Source organism: Microcaecilia unicolor, chromosome 13, assembly GCF_901765095.1.
Source record: "Microcaecilia unicolor chromosome 13, aMicUni1.1, whole genome shotgun sequence".
In the NCBI taxonomy this organism is placed as follows: domain Eukaryota; kingdom Metazoa; phylum Chordata; class Amphibia; order Gymnophiona; family Siphonopidae; genus Microcaecilia; species Microcaecilia unicolor.
Window position 1 is genome coordinate 43126088 of NC_044043.1, and position 12571 is coordinate 43138658.

Consider the following 12571-nt stretch of genomic DNA (forward strand, 5'->3'; position numbering starts at 1 on the left):
GGTAACTGCAACTTCATCAACTCAGGCTCTCCATGGATTCGATACTGGGACTCAACCTTCTTGGGGATGGTGGGATTAGAGAGTGGTTTCGTCCAGTTCTTCAGCAATGTCTGCTTAAGGACATTATGCAGAGGAACAGTGGACGATGCCTTAGGTGGTGAAGGATAGTCAAGGACCTCGAACATCTCGGCCCTGGGCTCAACCTCAGATACCACAGGAAAGGGAATAGCCACAGACATTTCCTGTACAAAAGAGAAGAAAGAAAGCCTCTCCGGGGGAGAAAGCTTTCTTTCAGGCGAAGGAGTGGGATCATAAGGAAGACCACAAGACTCCTCAGAAGAGAAATATCTGGGATCCTCCTCTTCTTCCCACGAAGTATCCTCCTCGGTGTCGGACAAGAGTTCGCGAACTGCAGTCCGAAACCGGGCCCGTCTCAACTCCAAGGAACCACGTCGATGACGACGTTGAGAAGTCGACTCCTGTGCCGTGGCGATCAAGCTCCCTCCAGCGATGTCGACGGGGAATCGACCTGGGTGGCAGCCGAGGTCGGGGGACCTCACCACAGGCACAGAGCCAGCTGCCGCTTCTATCAACGGTACCGAGGGTGCAAGCACCCCCGGTACCAGAACAGACTGACGCAGCAGCCCCTCCAGGAAACCTGGCAGAATAGCTCGGAGGCGCTTGTCCAGAGCGTCTGTCAGGAAAGGCTGTGGGGCTAGTGTAGGAACCGGAGGCAGAACCTGTGCAGAGCAGGGAGGCGGTACCGGACTGTCTGAAGACCGACGCATTGACACCTCTTGGATGGTGGGTGAGCGGTCCTCCCGGCGTCGACGCTTCTCGGGTGCCGAACCCCTCGACGCCCCGGAGCTCCCGGTACCGTGTGTGGAAGGCGATCGATGCTGATGCTTCTTAGACTTTGTTTGATGCACGGCATCGGTACTCCTCAGTACCGACGAGGAGGACATGAAATCCACACGCCTCCTCGAGGTCGGGTCCGAAAGTAGTCGGTCCCGATGGACCTGCACTGCAGGAGCCGTCAAGACAGGTGGAGACCCACTCGATGGCTCACTGCTCCCAGCGCGTAGTGGTCTCCGGACAGGTATTACCTGCTCTCCTGATGTCAAATGCCATCTCCCGTGCCGATGTCACCGACCTTGGTACTGCTGTTGATGTCAACGTGCCGGGCAAAGCTCCAAACAGACGTTCCCGCTGAGCTTTTCTCGACGCCTCTGTCTGCTTTTTAAGGCTAAGATACAACTTACACACATCTGGGCGATAGTCGGGCCCAAGGCACTGGATATACCACGAATGGGGATCGGTACCCGAGATTGCCCGGCTGCACCGACCGCACTTCTTGAAACCACTGGGAATCCTCTATGTCATGGACGGAAAAATAGCGGCGGCGAGGTCAAAATTCTCGATGGTGCCAAGAAAAAAGGGCACAAAAAAGGGAGAAACGCGAACGCGCAGCCCAAAAGGGGCTGCGACGGCAGCGAAAGGAAGCTTAAAGAGGGTTCAACTATTAACTTAAAGAAACTTTTTTTTTTTTTTTAAATAAGAGCTCAACAGAGCGCAGAAGAAAAAAAGAAAACGAATAAAAAAGCGTGAAAACTCGCGAAAAAACCAAAGGCTCTTTCTCAGGGGCACAGAGACGGGAAAAAAACAACCGCTCCCTACTGCGGAAAGAGAAAAAACTGACGGGACTCGCGGGAAGCGGATGGCCGCGGTGTGCGCGCTCAAAGGCTCTAGAAAACGTTTGTTACTAGGAATATTTTCTGGTCATCGGGAGCTGCCGTGGACGTCACCCATCACTGAGAACAAGCAGCCTGCTTGTCCTCGGAGAATGAAAGTGCCAGCACACATCTGCATATGAATCAGAATGTTGTTCTGAACATATTAGCCTCACAAATATTTCTTCCACAAAGTTTTTGAGAGGTTAATATTTATGAGAACTACATGCGCAATTGTGTGCTAGTACATTTTTCTTTGGACATGTGCACAGTGAAGCTGATGCTACTTCCCTTCTTGTATTTTGAAGTTGCAGGAACTAGCTATGGTTGCAGAATAAAAGAAAAAAAAGAACTGACAGTAAATCTTCTCGACTAACCTTTCTACACTGCTATAAGCGAGGCTGCTGAGATACACAGCCAGGCCTGGGCCAGGCCTGCAGCACGAAGGCCCCCCCCCCCCCCCCCCCCCAGACCCACCTCTGCACCTTTCTATCTCCAAGTTACTGCTGTATTACTCCCTCGCTTTGTCCTCTCCTGCTCAAGTGCTCATGTGTGCTGGGAGTCAGGACCCAGATGATTGCATTAACACAATATTGCGTTAATGTAATCATCTGGGTCCTAGGCGGCATGGCACACAGGAGAGGGCAGACCTGGAAGCAGGCAGGAAGAAGCTTGCCCACCCCAGGCCACAGTCCGGACCCCCTTTGGAGGCCTGGCCCTTGGAATTTTGCCCCCCCCCCCCCCCCCCCCACACACACACACCTCATCGGCCCTGGTTATAGGCTTGGCAGTGAATTTCTTCAATAACCCCCGTTTACTTCTAGTCACTGTATAGAGGAATATCTAATGGTCTCATTACCATTCATTGCAATATACTGTGCACCCATGTATACTACACAAGTTAGCTGATGTGCTAAACCACTTTCTCCATTCTACAGCCAATAACATGCACACATACTTCTCAGTAACTGATGTGCACTTCTGCTTGTGGTGGCTTTCTGCATTGCTCCCTCAGTCTGATTCAGACTTCCTTCTGAAGGGGTAATGAGGCAACATTTGAACAGTACCTTGCACTGGTGAAGAATAAGCAGCTTGCTTCCTCTGGTTTCCCTGTTATCTACCAGCAGGTTCTAGGCAAACAAGCATGATGAATTCTCCACTTTAATAAGCAGCACTGCTCATGGAGCTCTCCTGCTGACTGGAGGATAATGCAGACAGGGAGGCAGAGTAGACAGACCTCTGCAGCCAGTGGTGGTTCTGGCCCCCTGCCCCTACACTTCCTTTTGTCAGCAGCTGACTTAGCAGGGTAAATTTGCCTTGGGATCCATTGAATTAGAACATCTAAAGAGGTTCCACCTAAATATCTAAGCTCTAAGCCAGTGCCTAGTTTGCCTATGCCATAATCATGCCCTGTCAACTAGAGGTCTTGGCTGAGTTATATGGAAAAATTAGTTAATTACCTGATAGTTTTCTTTCCTTTAGTGCCAAAGGTTCAGTCCAGACAAATAGGTTGTGACCATCCACCAGCAGGTGGAGATAGAAAACTCTGAGTTGTGCCTCATAAGCTCCTAAGCATAGCAATCAAGGCAGTATTCGATAACAAAGCAGTGAGAGTGACTTCCAGAGAATAAACTCCAGCCTCTAGACAGAAAAAGGAACTATGAAATAAAGAGCAAAACTTGTGCCTTAGAAATAACAGAGCCAGAACAATACAAACACCCGAAATTATAAAGAACCCGGAAAAACCGAAACCATCATAGAAAGGCAGGCTCTGGACTGATCCTTTGGGACTAAAGGAAAGAAAACTATCAAGCAATTAACTAATTTTTCCTTCCATTACGTCCCAAGGATCAGTCCAGACAAATCCTTATGAGGGGAGAGTCTGTGATATCCTTGCAGCGAGAACTGTGACCCTGAATGAAGCATCTGCTCGAGCAGACACATTCAAAGGGTAATGCTTAACAAAGGAATGAGAAAAAGACCACGTCGCTAGCTGATAGATCTCTGCCAACGAAACTGCCCTAGACTCTGCCAAAGAAGTTACTAAAGACTTGGTAGAAAGAGTCTTGATGTGCATGGGAGCAGATCTACCCCACAGAATGTAAGCAAAAGAAATAGGCAACTTAAGCCATCAAGCCACCATCGCTTTGGATGCCGGAGGAGGAGTAGCCTAGTGGTTAGTGCAGTGGACTTTGATCCTGGGGGACTGAGTTTGATTCCCACTGCAGCAAGTCACTTAACCCTCCACTGCCCTTGGTACAAAATAAGTACCTGAATATATGTAAACCGCTTTGAATGTAGTTGCAAAAACCTCAGAAAGGCAGTATTATCAAGTCCCATTTCGCCTTTCCCCTTCTGGGATTCCGCAAAGGGGATAAAACGATAATCAGACCACCTAAAATCGTTGGTAGCAGTAAAACAGCACATAAGAATGCACTTCACACCCAACAGTCACAAGGATGCATATTCTGAATAATAGACCTCCCTGGAAAAAGAAGGAATAAACACAGTCTGATTGACATGAAATGGAGATACAATCTTTGGAAACTCCCAAGTCACAAAAGCTGAGAAAGGGATCCCTGCAAGAGACAGCTTGAAGCACTGAAACTCTCTGGGCCAACAAAATGGCAACTAGAAATACTGCCTTTAAAGTAAGATCTTTGATCATTGCCGAACTAAGGGGCTCAAAGAGGGCTGACTGAAGAGCCCTAAGAACCACTTAAAGACTCCACTGAGGAAAAATATTGTGGAGAGGGGGATGTAGCTGAGCGACTCCCTTGAGGAATCGCACTGTATCAGGGTTAGCAGCCAATGAGGCATTCTGTATCTTGCCTCTATCACATACCAACGCCACCTAAACGTTGAGCGAATTGAGAGCCAAGACTTTTTTGAATCCCTCCTGAAGGAAGGATAAAATTTGAGACAAGGAAGCATGAAATGGAGAAACACCATTCTGTGCAGAACAGCTCTCAAAAGTTCTACACACTCTAGCATAAGGAGAAGTGGACTGCTTTTGGGGCTTGCAGCAAGGTAGTAATAACATAATCTGTGTAACCCTTCTTCCTCAATCGCACCCTCTCTAGAGCCAGGCCTGTAAAACCAAAGCGGGAGGAATCCTCCATAAGTACTGGACCTTGGTGCAATAAGCCCGTCTGTGGAAGAAGTCAACCAAGGAACAATTTGAAGATGGATGAGGTCCGCATACTGAGGACATCTGGGCCAGCTGGAGCTACAAGAACGACCTTTCCAGGATGACATGCAATCATGTGCTACTAAGTGTGTCAAAGTGGTTTATGAACAACATGGTAATAATTCTTATATGTAACGAAGGAAAAAGCCTCTGTAACCCTGGTCAAAATTTATAATCTTGTAACACACGAGGTGAATTCTTCATCGGCAAAAAACCTCCAAATTTTCTTTTCATTTACAAATTAATTTTCTGAGTCGAGTATCTAAGTTATACATCTGTCATTATTGTATTGAAGCATAAGCCTGTAGCACTTATCTTAGTCGTCCGACGGGGTCCCGTTTTGAAGTATGGGCTTTGTCAAGGAGACCAACTTCGTGCTTATGCTGATGTTTGGATGCAGCTTAAAATCTCTCCGTTTTGCCCACTGAAAAAGAAGACACACCTCCTGGGCTAGAGAAGCACTCTTTGTTCCTCCTTGTATGTTGATTTCAGACACGGCTGTGACATTGTCCGAGAGTACGTAACCTGGCCTCTCGCAAAGAAGAGGCTCAAAGTTCCAATCTGTTGATGGACCAGGAAGCCTCCACTTTCAACCGGTGGCCCTGTGCATAGTAGTGAAGATAATGGGTTCCCCATCCGAAGAGGTGGGCATCTGAGGTGAGAACACACCAACTGCAAGGACAACCCCAAGCCACCAAGTCAGAATCCATCTGGCTTGAGGTGTCCCTGGCACCAGGTTGTCGTAAGTCCCCGATACCAGAGACTTACGGCTCAACAGGGACAACATGTGGAACTTGGGTGAACATCCAAAGTTGCTGCCATAGAGCTGAGAACCCAAGTATAATCCCATGCCCGCGAGCAAGGAAGAGAGAGAAGCCTGAGAATTTGCTGTTTGAGCTTGAGTCGACAATGCTGAGGCAGGAAAACCTTCCCCACCTGGGTACTGAAGCACACTCCCAGAAACTCCAGGATCTGGGTTGGGGTGAGATGACTCTTGCTGTAATTCACCACCCAACCTAGCGCAAAAAGAAGAGAGGATTCTCTGTGTACTGTGAAGGCTCTCTTGATAAGAAGGTGCTCAAATCAGCCAATCGTCCAGGTAAGGATGTACCTAGATCCCTTGCCGGTGAAGAAAGGCTACCATCACCATCATAACTTTTGAAAGAGTGCGAGGTGAAGTGGTGAGTCCAAAAGGCATGGCCTTCGATTGAAAATCATCTCCCAGGATCGCAAAACCGGAGAAATTCCCATGAGGTGGCCAAATTGGGATATGAAAATAAGCCTCCTTGAGGTCCAATTAGATGAGAAACTCGCCTGGCTGGACCGAGGCTTTGACAGAACGAAGAGTCTCCATGAGTTAGTGCAGCACTTGTTCACCCCTCTGAGATCCAGAACCGGGCGAAGACAGTCTTCTTTCTTTGGGATGACAAAAAGATGAAATATGGACCCATATCCCTCTGCTGGAGGAACGTGCTGAATGCCCCCCCTCCCCAAATTAACACTGCCCAACTCTTTGCAGAGCTGCTGCATGGTGACAGCATGAAAAGATCTGCAAGTGGCTTTGAAAATTTCAGGTTGTTGCTATGACGAAGGATATCGAGGACCCACTGATCTGCAGTAATGGTGGTCCGCTCCTTGTGAAAGCGGGAAAGACGCCCATTTGTCTACTTACAAGGAGTGAACCTCGACCCAGTCATTGCAAGGGCTGCGAAGAGGGGGAGGGTCTTGAGGAAGCGGAAAGGGGCTTCTTGACTCCTGAAAAGGAAGACTGAGTGAGAAAAGTGAGATTTTTGAGGGAAGTACTAGCCTTCCTTGGCCTATACCTCGAAAATGCGAGCCTTAGCCACCTGGAAATGAGGCTTAGGCTTGTCCTCAGGTAGCTGCTGAACCTTGAAACCTCCTAGGTCTAACATTCTTCTCCAAATCTGCACCAAAAAGTAGTTTCCCCCGAAAGGGAACTTCACCAGACAAGATTTAGACACATCAGTGGCCCAATGCCTCAACCATAGCCAGTGTCACACCGAAACAGCCAAGGCCATATCCTTAGCTGACGCTCAGAGAATATCAAAGAGGGATGGACAAATAGGACAACCCTGCCTCTAAGGTAGGGAGAAAGTCTAGAGGTGAGTCCAACGTGGACAACTGTTGAATCCACAATTAAAGTAGCCCTGGCTAGAAGAAGAAATTACTACATGAGAATTTAACACAGCTAGTTGAAAGGCAAGCTTCAAGGAAACCTCAAGCTTGCGGTCATGCATATCCTTTAATGCAGGGCTGCCTTCAACAGGGGTAATGGTAAGTTTATTAACTACCGTAATAAGGGCACCCATCTTAGACAGAGCAAACTGCTGTAAATCAGATGGCAGAAGAGGACGTAGTGCAAGCCAGCTGACAAAATGGCCACCGAAGTCTTGTGGAGTGCAAGAGCCGTTGATGCTGAGCCCGCCAAAACCATCATCAGAGCGGGACCAGACAGAACTCCCAGAGATGGAATACTGATGGCCAAAGTAGGCAAAAGCGGCATGTCCACAGAAGTAAAACAAAACTTGCATGAACTGGTAGCCAAGAGCTTACCCCCCCCCCCCCCCCCCCCACAGTGCCCACAAGACTGAATAGGCTCAGACAGAGAATAATACTCACAAAAAACAGCCAGTCTCGTGACCTCCAAGGCAATGATGCCCCACAATCTTCCCACAGCACATGTGATCTCAAAAAGAACCGCAAAGGGAAATGGGACTTGATATACCGCCTTTCTGTGGTATACAGGTACTTATTTTGTACCTGGAGCAATGGAGGGTTAAGTGACTTGCTCCCAGTCACAAGGAACAGGTAGAAAGTGGCAACGGGGGAGCAGGGAGGGATCTAGATCTCTAGATTTCCACCTGAGGCATAGGATATTCTCAACCTCAAACGAACCTGCAAGCAGGACAGGAGGCCACACAGAAGTCACCACAGAACGCAGGAGCTGCTATTCCACCTGCTGGAGATAGAGAATACCGGCTTGGTTGCTAAGTGCAAGACCTTATAAGGCACAACTCAAAGTTCTCTATCTCCACCTGCTCGCAGATGGTCGCAACCCATTTGTCTGGACTGATCCTTGGGACGAAATGAAAGTAAGATTTACTTAAATGGCCATTTCACTATATATGAAAACATGATTAACTGAGAAGGGCTTCCTGGGCCTGATGCAAGGCCTAAGCAGCCATGCTGCACACTGTTGTGCAGAAGACCCATGTTTGATGCTTGGACTCGGCGTTTTGTTCCCTGGGTGTGCTTCAAATGTAACATTCACAGCCCATGGTGTAAAGGGAGTCTCAGTCATTGTAAAAAGTGAGGCTGAAGTTTGAGGGGTCAATAATCAGCTGGTGGCCCTCAGCATTTTGCTGACTGCTGTCTGTGTTATGCCTGGAATTCAATGTTGGGCCACATCTAAGCTGTAGCACTGAATTTCAGGGTTTACAGAGGCAGCTAAACCATAGCCAATTAAGTGAGATATTCAGCTCTTAACCAGCTATGGCACACCACATAACAACAGGACTGACTTTTATGCAGTCACCTTATCTGGTTAAGTGCTAAATATGGGCACTTAACCAGTCAACTGCTGACTCTACCCCCAAAATAGCCAAATTGAGCTGGACACCAACTGCTTAAGTGCTGCTGAAAATGAGCGGTTAGCCACAAATAAGCAACTTAACAAGCTAGGAGCCATTTCTGGCCAGTTAAATTGCTAGAGTGAATATGTACCAGGATCAGAATCTGGAGGAAACTACATTGTTTGTCTCCATGCCAAGGACTGTTAACTGCTATGAGTTGAATGAGGTGAGGCATATGCATAAAACAGGGGTAAAATCATGGATAGTTATGAAGGCACACAAAGCTGTAACCCAAAACGTTGGAGGAAACCTATAAAAAAAAAAAAATTCTTGTTGCCAGTACTGCTAGCTCTCTCTGAGCTGGAGAAGCTTTTCTAGATATTCAAAATATCCTTTCTCCTGAAGTCAAAAGTTGTTCTATTCATCTATGTAATGCTACCAAAAATATTTTCTTCTTTTCTAAATATGGATATGCTACTCTGCTCTCACATGATGCTGGAAGGGATTCTGCATCTTTGGATGGTTGCAAAGGACTTGACATACTGTCTCTGCTACTGCTCTACTCAACATGATTTGCTTACAATGCAATGGTCCATTAACAAAAATCACAAACACCAAAATCTGAACAGTAACCATGAATAAACAAGGAAGTCACTAAAATGACTGAAGCTCCTGTCAATTAAAGCAACAAGAGAACTTTTCACTAAGAACACGACCTGTCCTGCCAGAGGTGCCACAGCATCAGATGTGCTCCATCATTCTAGCTTCTGCTGCCGCTCACTTCTTCTCCTCACTGGATCCTGTTCTCTCTATTCACACTTCTTGGACAGTCTGTAAGATAGCTACTCAAATACTGTTACTGCCAGGGATCTGTCTGTTAGTTAGGGAATAGGGTTCAAAAGGTTAAGAAGAAACCCTCAACAGCAAGTGTGTGGGGTAACTGATACCAAATACCCAAAAGGTCAGGCAAAGGGAGGAAGCAGTAGCTGCCTAACCGATGGGGAAAACAGGGAAAAGCCAAAACGTTATCAAAAAGTCCGGATACCCTAAAAGGTGAAAAAGCATGACAGCATGTAAAAAGTGGAAGCTGGATTTTGACTACCACCTTTAAGTAGATGAATTTTCAGCTCACCTAGCTTTTAACTTTCATCCTCTTACCAAAAACTGCTGGAAAGTTAACTACTGAGCATCTTTAATATAATACTGTTTAAAGAAGATTATTCTACCAGGGAGGTGAGGATGGTAAAGCCTGGGATAGAAAAGGCATGCTTTCTACAGGTCTCATTGCTATATTCAAAGGACCAGCTAATGTCATTGGTGTTGGTAGATTCATAGGAGTTGTTATAGTAACCGGATGCGCTATATTGACTGGAGTGGTGACTGGGGTGGGTAAGTTGACAGGTGATGCAAGTGATAACGGTGAGGCCATGGATATGGGAGATGTGATAGTTACAGGATGCCCAAGATTCATAGGAGAAGCTAGATTGACTGCACTTGATACATTGACTGGACTTCTCATGCTCATTGCGGCTGCCACAGTGACTGGATTCGTCATTGTCCCGGACACAGCCATAGAGGAGGTAATGCTGAAGGGAGATGTCAGAGTTGCAGGTGTTGTGGCGGCGGTAGAAGTTTGGCACATGTTACCAGAATCTGGGGATGGAAAAAAAAGTAAAAGGTAAACAAATTTGTCATGTCGCAGTCAGTCAGTATGTACAATCAGAGAATGGACCAAGTGGTCACAATTTAAACAGACCCAACTCTCTTTCACAGACCAATATTTCCAAAAGAACCTTGCAATGCCAAGCACGGAACTCAGGGTTTATTTGCTTATTTCACTTTCCAAGGATTCACCCCCTAAGATACACCAATATTCTGGCAAGTAATATTAAACAGTGCTCTGAAAATAGCAGTTCACTTGTGCTTTTTATAGTTTAAAAACAAGAGATGTATACCCCCACTCTCCCATGTTGAAAATTTAGTTCCATATCCAGTATCACTTTATGCCATTATCACATTAATATAACATAGTAGATAACAGCATATAAAGATTTGCACGGTCCATGTATCAGTGTGGTACCTGCTTAAAGTTCTGGTAAAGATAAACATGTAGTTAGATTCATTTTAATTTACTAAAACTTTTACCCCACCTATTATATTAGTACTAGGCATGCTACAATATAAAACACACATAGCAACAAAAATACAAAAAAAAAATCAACAAAATATCATTCAATAAAAACTAAGACAAAATTCAAATTAAAACCTAACCAGACAAATCTTCAGGTTTTACCTATGGTTATTCTTATAACAATAGCATAAAAGGTTTCTCATTTAAAAGCCTCACTAAACAGGAAGTCATAATAAAAAGCAGCTAAGCAGGACATTCCAGAACCATAACTCTTAAAATCTCTTGAGAAATTAAAAAAAAAAACCCCAGAAAGTTAAAATATGATTTTAATGATCTTCCTTCTGACAGCTGAACTACTTACCAGGACTGCTGCTTTCATATAGAAAAATATCAGCTTATCTCATCCAAGTGTTGTGTATCTGTTTTTTGTAAGAACATGAAATGAAGGAGAAAAGGTGGCTGAGGGGAGATATGATAGAGGTCTATAAAATAATGAGTGGAGTTGAATGGGTAGATGTGAAGCATCTGTTCACGCTTTCCAAAAATACTAGGACTAGGGGGCATGCGATGAAGCTACAATGTAGTAAATTTAAAACGAATCAGAGAAAATTTCTTCACTCAACGTGTAATTAAACTCTGGAATTTGTTGCCAGAGAATGTGGTAAAGGCGGTTAGTTTAAAAAAAGGTTTGGACGGCTTCCTAAAGGAGAAGTCCATAGACCATTATTAAATGGGGAAAATCCACTATTTCTGGGATAAGCAGTATAAAATGTTTTGTACTCTTTTGGGATCTTGCCAGGTATTTGTGATCTGGATTGGCCACTGTTGGGAACAGGATGCTGGGCTTAATGGACCTTTGGTCTTTCCCAGGCAATACTTATGTACTTATGTAAGGTAAAATGAGAACAGAAAAAAATGTACATGACATTTCCTTAATGAACATTATGAATCTACAAATTTCCAAACATGCAGGAACCTGAATTTCAACCAGTGACTTCCTGTGCCTTCAGGAGCCAAATATTTCATACATCAGCTAATGAGGTTTACAATATATGCGTTCCAGCCAACAATACTGCATTTTAACACAATCACTTAGCATTTCCAGCACACGTGTAGTTACCGCTGGGCTGAACCACCTTGCAAAACAAGTCAATTTCCTGGAGGGAAGGGATGCCATTACTGTATTAGCATTATTACACAATTTCAGTTTGGTATAGAGAGGCAAGGGAGGTAGGGAGGTCATGCTTCCAATGAAGCTCAAACTCAACCACATCCAGGAAAGCTGAATCTTTCTAGGTTTAGCCATTACTGTATTAACATTATTATATAACTAGTAAAAAAGGCCCGTTTCTGAAGGCAAGGAAACAGGCCCTAGGCAGGCAATTTCTCTCCCCCCCCCCCCCCCCCGGTGCTACGGCCTCCTCGACCCCCCCCCCCCGTGCCGGCGAAAACCGCCCCCCCCCCCCCGCCGCCATTGTGGACTACCTGTGCTGACAGGAAACCCAAACCCCCGACAGCCGAGGTGCTGTTGTGCTCTTCGCGTTGCTTCCTCAATCATCTTCTCTGGAAGTTCCTCTGCAAGTTCCTCTGCGTGCGTCTGACCCCCCCCTTCCGCGAACCTGTCGACCCCCTTCCCCGGCCCGCCGAAAACCGCCCCCGCCGCCGTTGTGGACTACCTGTGCTGACGGGAGACCCAAACCCCCGACAGCCGAAGTGCTGTTGTGCCCTGCGTTGCTTCTTCAATCATCTTCTCTGCAAGTTTCTCTGCATGCGTCGGACGTCAGATGCACGCAGAGGAACTTCCAGAGAAGATGACTGAGGAAGCAACGCGAATGGCACAACAGCACTTCGGCTATCGGGGGTTTGGGTCCCCCGTCAGCACAGGTAGTCCACAACGGCGGCGGGGGGCGGTTTTCGGTGGGCCGGG

At 46.3% G+C, this 12571-nt stretch overlaps 1 protein-coding gene across 1 annotated transcript in view; it reads right to left on the reverse strand.

Annotated features, from left to right (window-relative positions):
- Positions 1-2481: 2481 nt before the first annotated feature.
- Positions 2482-12571, reverse strand: part of VEZF1 (vascular endothelial zinc finger 1) — a 124261-nt gene continuing 114171 nt past the window's right edge. Inside the window, exons 5-6 of the mRNA XM_030222125.1 lie at positions 7685-10166; positions 2482-2492 (exon numbers count right to left, since the gene is read on the reverse strand). Coding sequence (XP_030077985.1) covers positions 9736-10166 — 431 coding nt within the window. The 3' untranslated portion in view covers positions 2482-2492; positions 7685-9735. The remainder of the gene's footprint in view (positions 2493-7684; positions 10167-12571) is intronic.